Raw genomic sequence first — 17,495 nt, forward strand, 5'->3', positions numbered from 1 at the left:
CCATAGGTAGCTCGTGAAGATGCAGGCATGGTTATCTTTCCCTATTTGTATTTTAGTAACTTGATTTGCCTGGGAAAAAGAGAGCTTATCCACTACACCACTATAAAAATGCAAGATGATCAACAATTACAGCAAAGAAGAAGGCAAAGAACAAAGCAAACACAGGACAGGCCCAACATTTTCATCCTTTCTTCTTCTTGCAACAACCCCCCATCAACTTACTTAAAAGCTTTTACTTTGATTTTCCTTTCTTCGAAATGGCATCAAGGAAGATCTTTTTTGGTTCAAAACCAAGCTATATCTACCCAACCATGGAACTTGATGATGGAAATGTCAACCACCCTTCTTCTGATCATCACAACCATTTGGAGTTCGATGAAGCAGATGTATGGAATTCTAATGAATCAACAACAACCACCCTGGATGCCAAAAAACCATTGCCAACTTCACGAACTTCGTCTAAGAAACTGTTGAGAAAGATGGAGGTAAGCGATCGTAGGAGCCAAATGGCCTCAGCTTCATTGCCAGTCAACATCCCTGACTGGTCCAAGATTCTTAAAGATGAATACCGGGAACATGGCAAGAGTGACGAAGATGTTGAGGACGATGACGACGACGTCGACCATGATCATGACGGAAGGGTTCCTCCTCATGAATATTTGGCTAGGAGAAGAGGCGCTTCGTTTTCTGTTCATGAAGGAATCGGGAGGACTTTGAAAGGAAGAGACCTGCGTCGTGTAAGGAATGCCATCTGGAAAAAAACAGGGTTCGAAGATTAGCCCAAGGAACAGAAACATCAGGTTGAATTCTTTTTCTTTTCTTTTTTTTTTTTCAGACCAAGAATTTGATAGAGTTAGTTGGCAAATTTTTTGATTGCCATATCTATATTTTTCTCTTGTTTTTTTTTTTTTATTTCTTGGTGAGATTATGTTAACTTATATCCTCTGATTTTCTGGGTTTTGAGGTTCATCAGAGGATCTGTTTTGTTCTGTTGTTTTGCATGATGTAATTATTCAAGACTTTAAGATTGTTAGCAGATCTCAATGATAATTTACTTTTAGTTTAGATTGCCAACATTTTCTTCTTCTTCTTTTCTGGGTATTTTTGCTTATTAGGGAAAACTGAATTTGAAGAAGAGCAGTAAACAGAGGAAATTAAATTAAGGAAGGTGATGTGGACTTATTGAAATGGTGGTTGGCACGAAAGCAACAGGGGAGCTAGAACAACCCTCTAAAGTAAAAATTTATTGTCCATTTCCATCTCTGCAATGACAAACCTAGCCTTTTGAATTTTTTTTTTCTTTTTCTTGTTTGTTTTATAAGCTGTAACATGAACTAAAAAAGGAAATATTTTATGGCTTGATGTCAATAGCAAGTAATACATATAATGCATCAGAATATTTTGCTCATTAATTGGTGTATAATCTTCTTGTCTAAAGGGTAAAGTTTGAATTCTTCTCCTTCAATTATAAAAAAAAAAAAAAGGTAATACATCTGATGGCATTAATAAAAAAAGGAAAGAAAAATCAATGGAGCTCATTGTATTATCTCTTTTTAAATTTAATAAAAAATATTTTAATTAATCTTAAACAAAACTAATCAGACAGTAAAAAAGAGATGAAACACATATGATTTACAAAAATGGAATACAGCTATCGTAAGAAAAGAAAGATGTTGCCATAAATACACTATGCAATTCCCATTTCACAAAAAAGAAAGAGAAAAAAGTTGGTCATGAATGTCATCATCAGGTTTCCATTCAATAAAAAAATCCATATCAGCATGATTGGCTCTCAGTTTTTCACCAATAGCCCCAACATTCAATTGGCCATGCCATTGGTACTTTTAGTTCAAGTTTGACAACTCTGTTTCTGAACTAGTAAGTTTGGAGAACAAATGTTTGATACCTGTGAGTCCAATAAGAACACAGTTCCTGCCTTAAACCTACAATTCTAACAAAGCAAAGAAGAGAAACCCAAAAAGAAGGTACCTCTTTTGACTTAGTTATTGCACCCAACAGATCAATTATTCTACTCTATCATCATTGGCTCATCCTAGAATAACAAAAACTGCCAATTAAAATTGTTGGGCAGTATTAAATCATCAAACAAGCAGCCGCTGCCTGATTTACACCCCTTGTTTTTATTTCTTCTTCTTGTGTTCAAGTCTCTTGGACCACCAAAAGCGGCCTATGTTAGTATTTTTTCATGGTTAAATGATAAGGTGAAAATATGCTGGAAAAGAAAGAAGATAATGGCATTAATTGAAAGGGAAGTTTGCCCAAAGTCACCTGTGAAAGGTTTGATTAGCAACAAAGGCTTGAATGGTTGTATTCTTTCATTTTTATTATTATTTTATTGATAGGTTTGGCCCCTCGGCCATGAATTATGGCCTTGAAAAATGAGAAGTGGGTGCTCTTCTAGGGGGCCTATCAACTCTGCCAGTTAATTAAAGTGTTTTAAAAAATTCAACCTCCAACCATTTAAACATGACAATTCAATAATAACAAATTCAAAAGGATAACGACGTAATTCTCTCTCCAAAGGTGGAATGCTTTCTAACATTTAATTTAGTAAATGATGTGTGACTTTCTTTTTATTCAAAATTAAAGTTTGATTTCTTCCTTCTCAAATTAGAAAAGAAATGCTAATCATTGAAATTGATCATTTAAGAGTAATTATGAAGTTTAATCCGGTGTTAGAAAGGCAAATACTTGAATACAAACTCTTTGATCTTGTTTGGTACGTGGGAATTGGTAATGCATTTTTTATAATGTTTCTAATTAAATTACATTAGAGTATTTGTTTTGCAATAACCTATCATAATGGAAAATAGAAATGCAATCACGTTACAATCGATAGATGTAATGTGATTGCAGTATAAACTCAATACAATTAGATTGTATTACACTTTATAATATTATTAAAAATATTTTTATTCTTTAACTTTGTTATTATTTAAAAATATTTTACAATATCATAATTTATTTTTTATATAGATTTTGAGACACATCTCTTTGTTATTCTCACTAGTTATTCTTTGTTGGACAGTGGATGGTGACAGTTAATAAAATTTATATTATCTTTTAAAGGAAAAAAATTAAAATAAAGTATATAATATAAGAAATTATATTAAAAAATAAAAATAAAATATATAAGATTATAATAAAAAATAAAAATAAAATATATAACATTGAAATTATATTTAAGAGATATATTATTTAAAAATTAATAATAAAAATATAAGTATATTAAATATGTATTTTAATAAATAAAGATAACTTTAAAAATTAATATTATTTTTTTAACAAAATACTTGTAAATCAAATACTATAATATTATCTTTTCTATATTAAAATAATTATCTTATTTATATATTAAATATTATAATATTATTTTTTTAACAATCATATTACATATAATCATATTATATTATAAAATACTAAAGATCACTTTTGTTTAAACAATAACTAGACAAGAAACCTAAACCTACAGCTTAAGGCCCCAAGCTAAAGAGCAAGACATGGCAGACATGAAGCTTCTGTCGTGCTTGAAAAGTTAAGCCCAACTAAAGTTCAGCCGAGTGAATAGGTAGTTGTTTTTAGATGAAACCTTAGCTTTCAAAATTTAGGAATTTAATTTTTTGTTACTTTGATTGTTTTTAATTTGAATTTATAAGATAAGATACCATAAGTTTCGTAAATCTAATTTACTAAAATACATGTTAATCCTTTAATTTTGTTTTTTAAATTTAAAAATTTTACTGTTGATATATAAGATAACTTTTTTTCATTTTTATTTTATAAGATAAGATTGTGACTTAGGTATCCCATAAATATTGTTTCACCATTTATTATTTTATGTTTGAAAATCAATTATTATCTTTTTTAAAGACAAATATATAATTTTGTCAAAAGACATCACTTTGTTTAAAGATATAATATTTTGAAAAACTCTTAAATTATTTTAAAATATTTAAATAAATCATTATTTTTCTATTGTGTTGAATTAAAGTTTTTGTATTTTGATATTTATCAAAACACCACTTTTCATTTGTTGTGCTTACTTAGTGTTGATATGAGGAGTGAAAGTATCACGTAATCATGTCATTATATCATATAATATGCTAACATATCATATTAACAACATATAACATAAAATTGATAATAAATGTTTTGATTAATTATAAATAATCAACTATTAATTATAAAAATTTATTTAATTTAAAATAAAAATATAAAAAATTAATTGAATACGGTAAACGAATGAAAATTCGTTTTAATTTGTATACATAGTCAAAATGATTTTTCTAAGTATTATTTTCTTTTAAAATTGTAATTGCTATTTGTAATTTTATATAAAAAGAAAGATGGTACTGATAGACTAAACAAATATTTCAGAGTAAATCTCCAAGTGGTCGTTGATTGTTTTCAGCTTTATGTAAGAAAAATAATGTTTATGATGATCAATTGAACTTTGAACAATATCTCTGTCGGCAGAAAAATTCATTAATTGGAAATGAAAATTCTTTTATGAATTATACAGAAAACGCAGCCTCATCCGAACCAAGTGTATGGTACCTACGTTGTCCGTAACGCCGATGTTGTCTTTGTTCACAAAGCAAACAACCATACAAAAGACTTTGAAAGTGAAGTAGACACGTTAAATTCTGCTAGAACAGAGAAAATAGTAAAGAAATCAACAGTTCAAGAGAAAAGAGAGTTCTACAGCCAAAAAAAGAAAGGAGGGGGAAAAGCCGAAAAATGGTTGGAAGGGAGAGAAGGAGAATATTGGTGGGATTAGCGGTGGCTATCTTTTTAGGAGTGGCAGTTTATTTCAGGCTTTGGACAATTGATTACTCTGACTCTTCTGATGATGCTGAGTTGCTAAGGTTGGCTTTTTACCCTCAAATTTTTCTGGGTTTTTCTTCTTCATCTTCTGAAAAATCTTGGTTTTTGATTAAATTTAGCTTGTTTTGAATTCTGGGTTTTTCAATTTTCTGCTTAATTTGTCATTAAAATGATGGTTTTCATTTTCTGGAGAGAAGGAGACAGTTTGATATTGCAAACAGAGAGGCAATGGATGAATCTGCAGAGTGGAGGCTGAGATTTGATGAGGAGGCAGATAAGGCTTCAAAGTGTGCCAAGGAACTAGAAGAGGTATGCTGATTTCTTGTTGGCATTTTCATTTTCTTATTAAATGTGGATCATAACTAGATTTAGCATTGGTGGTCTTGATTTTAGTCAATTTGGAAGATTGCAAATTTGCTCTTCTTTCATAACATCTTTTCTGGAAAAGATTAACAGGGTTAAACCAAAATTATTCACATAGAGTTGCAAGAGAGTGTTGAGAGAGTGAATGTAGTTGATCTTACAGACGACGTAAAAGGCTCAAGTAGCAGTTTTGATTCACATATGAAACTGGAGGATTTATCTTGCCTTCCTGTTGTAAGAAAAATCTCTAGTGACATTCCTGCTTAAAAGGCTGAAATCTGGAGCTTGTTACATTCGGCAGTTATGACTAGTATATGAAGCTGGAGAACTACCTTATCTGCCTAGTGTTTGTAAGGATTTCAAGCAAATGCTTTGCATGTGACTTTCTGCTAAAATTTTGACTTAATAAATTATTTAAAATGCTATAATCGGGAGCTTGTTTCTTGCCACATTTCCTGTTTTAAGAGAAATTTCTTGTGGTAGCAATTCATGCTTTATTAGGAATATTCTAATTTCAATGGAGCATTAAGTTCTAACTTGCAGGCAGTTCATTAGTCTGGTGAGGTGATTCTGGTCACATGCATTGCTTATGTTTTGCATAGTTGCTGAAAAACTCTGGAGCACATATCAAATCAAAGTATTGTTCTGCATGACAATTTGATCAGAATTTTTCTCTGCTTTATGTCGAAAATGACTAATTAAAAATTGATAAGTAAATTTACCAAGAATTGGTAAAGATAAGCATACTGAACAGTCATACTGTCGGAACTTACACAAGGCAAGGTATTACGTATTTCTGATTGGCAAGTTTCTAAAACAGGCGATTTTTTAAGTTGATACGCATGCTGGAGCAATGAAGCTTTTTCAATTACTATCTTTTTTAATCCTAAACAGCATACAGGATGCTAAATTTGAGCTTGTCACCTCTTCGGAACTGATAGAGTATGTGTCCTTTTCACAGATTAAGGAGTCTACTGAGAAGAAGGAAGATTCTACTAGCTCTAATGAAAAACTGGCAATGCTGCAAAAGGTGACTTCTTTGGTGCTTAAAGTTGTTTCTTTCTCCTTGAAATATTTTGTTCTTATGATCAGCACCCTCTATGTTTTATTTTTCATTCTCCATATCCTTCCTCGTAGGAAATGCTAGAAAATTGAAGTCATTTAATCATGATTTTACTGGAAAGGCTGTTTATCATGCCTTTGGTGTGGTAAACTAAAATGAACATTAGACCGACTTTCTTTATCACTTATCAGTCCCTGAAACTTTGTCAAACACCCGTTGTTATTGTTACTTAAAATGTTGGACTTGAAGACTAAAAGAATGCCTCAAATATGCTTTCAGTCGCTTTTTGTGCCTGTATTTCATCAAAGATTGTAGAATTCCTTTGGTAGTAAATGTAACTTACAAGCTCTTTCAGTTATGAATTTTTGCTATTTTTTTGACAAATTGCAATGTAAACAGGAAAATGCTGCTTTACTCAAGCAGGTGGAAATGTTAAAAAATGAGCTCGAGGCTGAGATACGGAGGTGTCACTCAGAATAGAGAAACGGACAAAAATTTGTTGATATTTGGGTTGAGCACAATATCACCTGACCTCATTGCTTGCCAACAAAGTGCTTCAGTGGTCCAGTTTTCGCCAAGGAATCTGCAGCTTCCAGGGTTATTCACATATCAAGATAGACTTTGAAGTTGTTCTATCCCAATGCATAATTTAGGCATAAAATTTTCATGTTTTAGGTTTGAGGAGTGGCCATACCTTTGAATATAGGAAAATTCTCTTTCTTTCCTCAGAAGATGGGTGAAGACCAGGAAAAACGAAGTCTATCGTTTTCCTTTTATTAGGGGAAGAAAAAGGGTATACCTGTTTTTGTATTTTCATTTATTTCTTGAGAGACTATGAGATTGGTTACCTGACAGCTTTTGATTAATTTTCTGGAGAAAATCTCTTTTCTAACAGATTTGCATTAGTTTTCTTTATTTGCCATCTCTGTTTTGGACTCTTTCCATGCTAAGCCCGAGTGGCTGTAACAGATGTTTCTTTGCGAAACAGTCCCTAGACTTATTGCTTTTCTTCCACCAGTCGCTAATCTTGTCCAACATGGCATGCCCATATTCAAAGGTATGAAAAACAAAGGGAAAAGAAACATCCATTGTCGAAAGAGACTAACAAGGAAAGGCACGAGAGAAATGCTTTTCTGCAACTGAAAACTGCAAGCAATGATAAGGATTGGTTGGAAAGTTTTTATTTCAAGTCCTTACAAGGAGTTTGAAAAGAAGATTAATACCGATTTTAAAGCAAACTTTCTCATAATATATCGAGTACAGTCCTGGTGACATGGTGACATAGTCGTCGGATTGAGCCAGGCAGCCAAGCCTCTTACTAACGGAAGATTAACTCTGAATTTAGAGCAAATTTTCATTTTACATATCGAAGCAAAGTACAATATTATAGCACACAGATAGAGGTCTGGTCTAATAATTGGCATTCATGGGCAGTAATTGTTGCTGTTCTTAGCAATTAGTAGCAAGCAGTATAAGATGGAGATTATACCAATGCAGCATATATGGTATCTTTCTCCTACCTTGTTAAGACAACTAGATGACTTGTTAATACAGCCAAGATAGCTTGTTAAAACGTCAGTCATTCCTAAACTTGATGACTTCTGATCATGTTAAGCAACAGTCATCGCTCAACTAAGTGGGGGGCTATTCTCGATCACGGGTGCTTGTCGAAGAATCAGGATCTGTTGTAGGGTTAGATTTCAGTTCATGGAGAAATCTTGTTATGGTCTGCACAAATGCTTCCCCATTGTCAGGTTGATTTGCAGAGGGAGGGTCAATTGAACCGCTGCTCCCTCTAGCGTTCTACAAAAAAATCAATACTGCATCAGTCATCGAGGAAAATCAAGGCAGAAACCATAGCAAAAAATGATGGATAATAGTCTTAAATATCTCGTTCGAAAGAAAACTTGCTTCTTGTTGTTTCATGTCAAGGCCATGCTGCGGATTTGATGTACCAAGAGATGTGATTTTACTTTTCTGCAATTATGTGGGAGACAATACTGTGCAAGGAACATGAATGCACATAATACTAATCATTCTTCCTTCTATCTGAAGTTAACAGGTGATTGGTAAAGAGAAGTCTCATTGTAAAAAGAAACTACTTGAAGGACATAAATAAATTACCCTTCGTCGCTTTGGTGGTCTGGCTCTAACATCCATCATCTCAACAAGCTCATCAAACTGCAAAAAAAACCCCACGAGTAAATCAACTTGTTTCCACATTTAACAATGATCATATATCAAAACAGAAAAGTGTAACTATGCTTTGCCTTTCTTAGCCTTTCAGCTAAGATTAAGAGTAAAACCATATGTAGCATGTCTGCAAATGGTGGTGCCTAATCCCCTTTAAGCCATTAGCAATTGACATTGAAGATACCTGCTTTACAATCTTTTGATACTTCCTTATACACTGGTATAGCCTGTTCTCTTCTTCTTCTTCCGTAGACATTATCAAATACTCAATGATAAAATGTTACAAGAATGAGGTAAAAGAGCTTGATATATATATAGGCGGCTGAGAGCTTTGCCATTAACATGAAAAATTTGTTGCCTTTTCAAGAATCTGATATATGGCCGTTACCAACCGCCTTTCTATATTAGATAATGAAAAGAAGAGGAGAGACCGTTATTTTGCCACCATTTTTATATTCCTCTATAAGCAGCCAAACGAAATCCTTGTGAAGACAAATCATATGTCAAAGCTTTCAGTCTGACAGAGAGAGGGAGGTTACCACTCCTGGAAATAAGTAAGAAAGGGCCAACTGAAAAAGAGAATGAATCACTTGCCAAAATAACAAGAGAATAACACCTTATTAACTGCAACAACTTCCCATGTCTGCCGCCACTGAACTGAAAAGACTGATGAATATTACATAAGAGGACTTCTCTGCCCTCTTAGGGTAGTTTATCTTTTTGCAAGTTGAAGTTCATGGTTTTTGATTGATTGATCTAAACAACAATATTGGCTGTCAGTTGATATTAATAAAAACTGTGATATTCAGTTGATTCCTTTCTTGTTTTCTAGTGCTGGAGTTCTATCCTTTCATATCTCTGTAGTGTGAAACTCAAGCTTTTTCATCCCCACGAAATGGGGAAACTTCAATTCTAGAATTTCGAGGTCAAAGAAGAAGCTGATACAAACCAAAAGAATTCAAGAAACATGCAAATCGTGAACTATGATTGATCACATATATAGACAATGAGACTACATTTGCTGACTTCTCATATGACACATGTTGTCCCTTAGACTCAATTCTAGGATTAATCTAAAACCTGTTTTATGTTCAACAATGAGCATGAAGAATATAACCGACCACGTGATTTCCTTTACTTATTATCAATATCATGTGAAAGAATAACCATGGCGGATATTCCATAAGCGTGTAAAGTGTGTACTGCAGAAACCATCCAAAACAAAAGGCAGACACCACTTTCTGATTAATGCTTTGAAACCCAGTCATTTTTATGACAGCAAGGAACGAAAGATGTACCATGGAAACTTGTATCAGCACCTCCTATCCCATGGTTTGTTCATATAGGATTTTTAGAGTAAATGGGTTTGAAAGGTACCAATAAAGAGTTGGCTCATTTAGTAAGTTCATTTGTCTTAACGCAAGTAATCATGGATTAAAATCCTGTCGGTGATCCGTCGTGGCCCTGTTGGGTTCTGCACATCTTTCCTTAGCTTGGGGGTTGAGCAACCTGTTTACTTCGAGTTAATCCCTTCAGTTTGCTTCATCAAAACATTCCAAAGTTAGGCTTTCCGAGCAAAAAAATGATTCCAATGTTTGAAGAGCTAGTACTGGGACTATCAGCCAAGGCAGGATAAGAAAAATCACTATCCGTTGAAATAGGAAATCCATGATCAGCAGCTAATAAGCACTAGGGTTTGAGAGAAAAGGGGGAAGCAATGCTAAGTAATTTATAATTTAATGGTTTCTCCCTCCAAGATATAAAAATTGTATTCAAAATTAAAAAAAAAAAACCCTTAGGAACCCTAGCAAAAATGGATATATACACTGTTGGTGCAATCAACAATAGAACAGATTGAAAAGGCTGCACAACACTACAACGTACAAACTCCACTGGTGGACTTTGTATACAATCATCACTGGGATGCCAATGACCAGAAATTCAACAGAAAGGATGGTGACATGGCAAACCAGCTAATAAAAGCCATTGCTGTAGCAGTCTCAAACTTAGTGCAGTGGTTCATGGCACATTTATCAAGATCATTACCAATCAGGACTGTGATACCAGCAGATGCACAAGCAGCAGCAAATGTAAGGGTTGAAGTGATCTGCACCAAAACATCACTAGTTATTTTCAACTATCAAATGAAGTAAATCCCATTCCCAGTTAAGGCAACAACTAAAATCCCCACCTCCAGCACCCAAAGCTACCCCTCACAGATTGTGCAATGGCATACTAGCATGTACATTGAGAAAAATAAATGTGACAAACAGTGTCAATTATCCATTTCTATATACCTATGTTGCCAAAAGCAGAGGAGAAAATGTTTTCAAAATTAGCTGGAAACTTTATTTGCAAAACCAGAATAGCTAGTACTTAATGAAATGTACATCAGCAAGGCTTAAATGACAGTTTTCCTGGGAATACCAAATAAGGGTCTCTTTCTTTAATGGTTTAAAGCATTAGATTCTTTATTCTCTTTTAAAAGATTTCTGTCCACAAACAGGAAAGGCAAAATTCCAAGAATGAATATAATCTCCAGCACCTATTATAATAGCTTTAACCCTAAAGAACAGTAATAAGCCTTGTGTGTGTATAAAATCAACCTGCATAGTCAATGTAGTGAAAAAAGTCTAAGCCCAACATTGGTTAACAAAACCATAACATAGCTCCCATTAACTGAAACTCAACTTCAGGTAATGACATTAAAATTTATGTAAGGATGGAACGATAACAACCCTACAAGTATCCTAGAGTTAAATCAGTAAATATATGGCAAACAAAACAATAATCTAATCGTATGCTTTGCTGCAGACTTTGTATGCCTGGTCAAGAGCTTCTTACCCCATCGCCAATGGTGAACAAACGGATTACTATGTTGTTCCGCAGGCTTCGTTTCACCAAAAGGGCATATATGTCAACAAATGCCAGGGACAGGCTCCACAAACTTTGCAACCCAACAGCAAGAACGAGGTAGCTGATGCATTAAAAGCATGACAAATCCACATTACAAACAAGATGAAAATCATGAAATTATCATTGTATATCTAAAAGACAAAAAAAAAATGCTGAAACTGTTTCGTAATCTCAGCTTATAAACCAAAAACTGGTGTAGTTTTGTCACACACTTAAGCATAGGCCTTACCTTTGGCACATTTTCACTGACCGTACACACACTGGTAACTGAAGCTAACCGAGAGCACAAATGAAAGAAAATAACTAACATAGTAGAATTAATTCGGAGTTGTCACCACCTGTTGAAAGCTATCCACTTTGTTGGAGAGATTCAAAGATCAAATAGTTTAACCACCACAGGAAATATGCTAAACTACAGCATTTTACTAGTATAGAGCATCAAAAGATTGAAGAATGTGGAACAACTACATTGATCATCAAAGTCTTGCCATTTCTTCAAATGTATTATAGAAAAAGTGTAAGTCTTACAAACATAGACGTTATGGCAAACAAACAGACATCTCACACGAAACATTTCTCCGTAAACAATCCAAACATAACAATTCCCCATATGTCAGCTTGAAAGATCAGAGTTCTGTAGACAAGCTTAAAACTAAGAAACTTGTAGTTGGTTTTATAACTAAAAAATGATTATACTAGTAATCTCATGTGATCAAGACCAACAAATTTGACTTTAACTCCATTTAGCTCAACTTTGTACACTCTATTGGGTGTTTGCATAAAAAATGAAAACTGGAATTTACACTAAGAAATGTCACAACTCATAGCCATACTAGAAAGCCTCACTGATTAATCAATTCAACATAAAACGCAACCAGCCAAAACAAAAAAAGATTGAAACATTGGAGTCCGAAGGGGAAATGATAAGAAGGGTAAATACCAAAAAGCGGTGGCGGAGCGGAAATCATTGGTGGTGGCCATTACAGAGACAGAAATGATGGCAAACATGAACTGGGAAAGACGCAGAAAAAGGCCGCCTTTAGTCCCAGGCATGCCTTGGACGTCCTTCATCCTCACTCTAGGATGGTGCACCGCCGCGTCCGTAAGCGGTGGAGCCTCCACCGGGTGCACCGCCGGACGGCTCGCGTTCATTGCTTTCTTTCTCTTATTCTCAGTCCAGTTCTCCTTCCCTTTTATCGAAAGTTGGGAGTCTTATTGAATTGGAAGGAAAAAAAATCTCTAATTTTTCTTTTTTAACAGAGTGAATTGAAACTTGGAAGGGGAAAGTGGGTCGAGTTCCCCGTCTGTGTTGAACCGCTGAGCTCTCATTAACTGACTTTAGTTAAAAAGTCAATGCTGGATGGTACACTGTTGAATCTGAGCCGTTAGTTTCATGAACAGTGGGGCCTAGTCTTGATGTACTGACCTGATGAGACCGGCATTGATCTCTAACCAAAACTCAAAATTCGGGGGACATATGCTTACTTTTGGCCGGCAACTTGCAAATGGGGATCATCAAGCAAGGCACTTTCTCTTTCCCCCCCCTCCCCCCCCCCCCCTCCTCACCAGATGCTGCTACAAAATGATTTACTTTTTCACCATTTTTATTCTTTTACTATTACTGTAGACCTTGTTGATTACTGTGGATTTGGTTTTGTTTAGAGTATATGACCTTGTTCTTCTAGTTGAGAGGATTTCTAGAACACTGTTTTTGTTGTTCACGGGCAAACACAGAACAGGGAATTATGCCATTGAAATTGGATCTTTGCTAAAAGAACAACCAAAATATGGACTTTCATCAGCAAGTAAGCTTGCTTGTTGAACACCTTAACAATTAGATAACTAACGATTTACAATCATGGTTTCACCAACTTCATCCCCAAATTCAAAATTTGGAAGGAGTATACAGTCTTTGAAGCTTACTTGCTGATCTCTATAAGAATCGATAGCACAGAAAATCAATGGCATAACCACACAGCTCCAAATTCACATTTACATAATAAAACGAGCAAGTGATCTCAGGCCGAAGGATCGCAATAAAAGGACTAAGAGCAACCAGGCCTAATGGCCAACCAAAGCAATAGTTCAACAGGGTGACAAACCACACTCAGCCCACTACCGATCCATCAGGACCATCGCCATAAGAGCCCCTAAACGCCACATAGCAGGAATCCAATACGTACTGTTCCCAGCGAAAATAAGCCTGGTTTGAACTGGTGGAAAACCTTCCTTATCCTGAAACTGGGTGCCTCCCCGTACCCTCAATCATGAACATGACTGTTGGATCTTTCGGGCTGGCACCAGGACATTTTGTGGGCTGGCACCTTGAGGAAAACTATCAAGGGCTTCATAGTAGAGCTTGCCTTTGCTATAGTAAGTAAATACGATTTGGCCCAATGGGCGGGGTAAGTTATCTCTCTTTCATTTGTAAATATGCATATTAAAGTGTCATTTTGATAACGTCACTACTATATGATAAATGACATGATATAAAAAATTATTGAATTGAAATTGAGTTTTTTTTTTAAATGTTCAAAAATTATTGGTTGGGTAAAAGAGGAAAATCTCAATTCTTAATCAATAATTTTTTATGTCACTTCATTTATCATGTAACATTGACGTCATAAAGATGATATATTAATATGTCACGTGAAAGATGACATAGTACAAAAAATTGTTTATTTACTGTTGATTAACGGAAGTTAGTCAACAATTTGTGTGAGAGACTTACTTGATTCAAAATAAAAATTTAGAACTTATTTAAACGTAATAAAAGAATAGAAATTAAATTGATTTTTTTGATACAGTTAGAAAACTTATTTACATATTTAATTTTTTTTATGTTATTGAACAATAGTGATGCTTTGTTTTTTTCTTTTATGGAAATGAGCCATTACCCCGAAAGTCAAACTAATAATGGAATACGGAGCCAAATGCCAAATGGTGACCAATGTTCCTGCTATGAGTTGCCAAAATCTTTAACTACCTCCTGGTCCAATGCAGCAGAAATGGCTACCAGCTGCATTATTAGCATGCAGTTGCTGGACTTGTGTTTTTTGTTTTTCTTTTTCATATATCGATGGATGATAGAGTGGTCCTCCTACAAGCTGCTATGGATCTTAAAACTCATTGAGAAAAGTGAGACCATTGCGACTAACTTGTAGAACTGGCCTTCCTACTTCCCCCCAGTGTGCTGACAGCTGAGCTTGGGGAATATTTCTTGTGGATAATTGTTAAGCTTTAGGGTGGGAGCCGCGTACACTGTCTGATGACTGGAGCTCTCCAAGACAATGCAAAAAGGACTTTGAGTGTAACTCCTCGCTCACTTCTCTCTTGATGGGTCTGACGATGCATCAGAATTTTATTGGTAACCGGGCTTTGCCAGTTTGCCACCCAACCTTTTACGCCCCCAGGCCCCCTTTTTTGCTCTCAATTAAAGTACCAACAGTTTTGAAAGACGCCATTGATGAGGATATCGACAAGTTTGACACCCTACTAATCTTGGGCTTAGATTGGTCCATCATTAGCCAGCCCATTGATGAGAGTTTTTTAAACCATGGACAGTGTTGTTCCCAGCGTGATACGCAAAGCCATTAAAAACACAAAAAGGAGGGACGCAGTTGTCGTGTCACGCGTTGAAATTACAGCGACACGTCAAAATCAGGGGTCGGTCTACGTGTCAGTCGCAGTCATACATTTGGATGGATGTTGGTTAATTCAGTTACAATCAACACCACAATAACAACAACAAAGCCAAAAAAAAAAAGGAAGCCTGGTTTAACCGTGGGGACCACCGCACGGGTTCGTGGCAGTTGCCATGTCATCTCCACCCGAATCTCTGTCGTTTCAAGAGGTGACCCCCTTCTTTTTTTTTTTTCCAGTGGTAAAAAATAAAAAGAAATAGCAAGGACTTTTGACAGTGACTTCTATCAACAAAGGGCCCCTTTTCTTTTATTTTTATTTTTTTTTAATTTCTTATTTGATTGTTTGCCTTGTAAGTCCTGACTCCTGAATTGGGTGCTTTCTTTTTTTAATATTACAAAATTGTAATATTTTCATATTGTATAATAAAAAGCATCACATTAATTATAAATTATTATATTTAACACAAAAATATTATTTTAAATATCAGTGAAAAGTTTCCTTAAATAATAGTCAACAAAATACTACTACATAAGCAAAAAACCATGACAGCAATGAAGTAATTGGTGGAAAAATAAAAAATTGAAGCCACGTGAAAGGCAAATGAAAACAAATCATGCATGGGAAAACATTATTACCATTCATTTAACTGCTTTAATGGGTATTTAATGCAAAAAGAAAGAAAAAAACCTTCCTAAAAGCTTCAAATTAATTAACAGTAGTGACAACCAGTCCCCGACATCAAAAGTCACTTCATTTTCTTCACAGAATAACAGCAACAATCAATATCTCTTCCATAAAAACTTTGGGATGATTTCACTGCTTCCTTATAAAAGACTACACAGGCATTTAATTTACAGATCTCTTCTAGTTGCCCACGTAAAGAATACGAATTGGCTTTTCGGAATTTATTACTTGCCCTAAACAGTGTTTTTTCCTTGTTTTTCAAAGCGTGCATTAAGCCAAAATAATTTTTAAAAAAAGGCCAAGAAAAAGTCAAGAGTTGCAGACAAATTAACCATGCTCATTCAATGCTAATGACGTACTTGTCCCTCATGTACCCTGGCCCCTTTTTCCCGTGACTTGGATCTTTCACTGCAACTGCCCTTTCTTTTCCCCCTTTCCTTTTCTTTTCTTTCAGTGTTTGATAACTGACAGTTTCTTGACGTAATTCTAAAGCCAAAAGTAAACACTAGGGGGCGGAGGTTGTACCGTTCTACTAGACAACCAATAATGTTGTTTATTTTATTTATATAGGGAGGGGGTTTTGTTTATCTTCTAGGTTGAAAACTATTGCTTACTTTGGTGGGAAAATGTGGGAACTGAAAACAAAGCCTTAATTTAGCCCTTCTACCTCTTTAGTCTTTACTAACAAAAACAAGGCTTTGGAAATGGTTTTTGTCTCCCTCTTTTCTTCTCTCCCTCTTTTGTCTGTTTTGACCATTGGGTTATCAGTTATGTTGACTGCTTGGTTTCCTCTTCACTCTAGCTATCAGTTGAAGCTAGAAAGAAATGATCGAGTATCAATCAATAAATTAAATATTTAGATATTCACTCTAATTATTTGTTTAATTTACTGTTTTGCATTAACTTTTATCAAATAAAATGTGTTAATAGTTCAATCAGTTGGAACATAAGTGACTTCTTCTCGATACTGTCGAAAATGTGAGAAAACTGCATATTTTAATCAAATTGCATGCCAGACTCTTATTTGGAATGACCAAATTATCTGATTTTAGAGATATTTGCAATGCATGTTACATCTTAATTTTATGTTAAAAGAAATGGATTCGTTTCTTCTATAAGGGAACACGAGGTTAATGAGGTTGGATGTTTGGAACAAGTTCCTAGATGAGGAAAAGTGAGAGAAAACGTTGATGAAACGGTTTCAGGACTTTCACATGATCCAACTAAGGATCTGGTCTGGTCCGGTCGCTCGCTAAGGATTGCTTATGTCCCGGGTTCTTCTATTGTCTGTCGGTGTGACTCTCTGACTGTAAAAAATTGCAACCTTTTTCCGGCTCTGCCCATTCATGATCATCATACCCCATGAATCCTCCATCTCATTCTCCCTTAACCCATTTCATTGAAAAATAAAATAAAACAAGAAAGCAAAATAGCCGGGAAAACCGCAGTCAAAGGAGGAACGGAAGGTGAAACAAGAACAGGCAACAAGCCCGGTCATCGAAACGCCGCAACACATGCAACGCTCAGCTGACGTTGGCCACACGTGAATCCATTAACAATATTAAGCTTTAGCTAAAAACTAAAAACTCTTTTGGTTTTCTTTTTCCACCCGACGTGGGTCCTCTCCCCCCGGCTTTCTCTCTCACACGTGCGGCCGTGATTGAGATTTGAGAATATGTGTTCTCCCTTCAAATTTTTTCTCCCCTTGTGCTTACCAGCCCCTCCGTTTTCTCCTTCTCTTAATCTGTTGACTCTGTGTTCGACAAACTCCCTTTTGCAATCC

The 17,495-nt window shown here is 35.1% G+C and overlaps 3 protein-coding genes across 3 annotated transcripts; 2 read left to right on the plus strand and 1 right to left on the minus strand.

Moving 5' to 3' along the window:
• Positions 1-1,074, plus strand: LOC18597956. The gene has a single exon (XM_018120769.1). It carries the CDS (start codon positions 258-260, stop codon positions 777-779), a length of 522 nt encoding a protein of 173 aa, XP_017976258.1. The 5' UTR covers positions 1-257; the 3' UTR covers positions 780-1,074.
• Positions 4,554-7,179, plus strand: LOC18597957. The gene is made up of 4 exons (XM_007027271.2): positions 4,554-4,889; positions 5,046-5,157; positions 6,173-6,241; positions 6,674-7,179. The coding sequence occupies exons 1-4, from the start codon at positions 4,762-4,764 to the stop codon at positions 6,752-6,754; spliced, it is 390 nt and encodes a 129-aa protein (XP_007027333.2). The 5' UTR covers positions 4,554-4,761; the 3' UTR covers positions 6,755-7,179.
• Positions 10,172-12,918, minus strand: LOC18597959 (CASP-like protein 5A1). The gene is made up of 3 exons (XM_007027273.2): positions 12,324-12,918; positions 11,312-11,444; positions 10,172-10,574 (listed from the first exon to the last, which is right to left on the minus strand). The coding sequence occupies exons 1-3, from the start codon at positions 12,533-12,535 to the stop codon at positions 10,383-10,385; spliced, it is 537 nt and encodes a 178-aa protein (XP_007027335.1). The 5' UTR covers positions 12,536-12,918; the 3' UTR covers positions 10,172-10,382.

This window comes from Theobroma cacao, chromosome 5 (assembly GCF_000208745.1).
Source record: "Theobroma cacao cultivar B97-61/B2 chromosome 5, Criollo_cocoa_genome_V2, whole genome shotgun sequence".
Lineage (NCBI taxonomy): Eukaryota > Viridiplantae > Streptophyta > Magnoliopsida > Malvales > Malvaceae > Theobroma > Theobroma cacao.

What these genes read in the sequence shown, in the direction of transcription:
- LOC18597956 (XM_018120769.1), top strand. Translation starts at nt 258, where the DNA reads ATGGCATCAAGGAAGATCTTTTTTGGTTCAAAACCAAGCTATATCTAC.
- LOC18597957 (XM_007027271.2), top strand. Translation starts at nt 4,762, where the DNA reads ATGGTTGGAAGGGAGAGAAGGAGAATATTGGTGGGATTAGCGGTGGCT. An exon ending in GTGCCAAGGAACTAGAAGAG is followed by an intron (nt 5,158 to 6,172) that starts GTATGCTGATTT and finishes TCCTTTTCACAG; the next exon opens with ATTAAGGAGTCTACTGAGAA. An exon ending in AACTGGCAATGCTGCAAAAG is followed by an intron (nt 6,242 to 6,673) that starts GTGACTTCTTTG and finishes CAATGTAAACAG; the next exon opens with GAAAATGCTGCTTTACTCAA.
- LOC18597959 (XM_007027273.2), bottom strand. Translation starts at nt 12,535, where the DNA reads ATGAACGCGAGCCGTCCGGCGGTGCACCCGGTGGAGGCTCCACCGCTT. An exon ending in CGCTCCGCCACCGCTTTTTG is followed by an intron (nt 11,445 to 12,323) that starts GTATTTACCCTT and finishes TTAATGCATCAG; the next exon opens with CTACCTCGTTCTTGCTGTTG. An exon ending in TGTTCACCATTGGCGATGGG is followed by an intron (nt 10,575 to 11,311) that starts GTAAGAAGCTCT and finishes GTTTTGGTGCAG; the next exon opens with ATCACTTCAACCCTTACATT.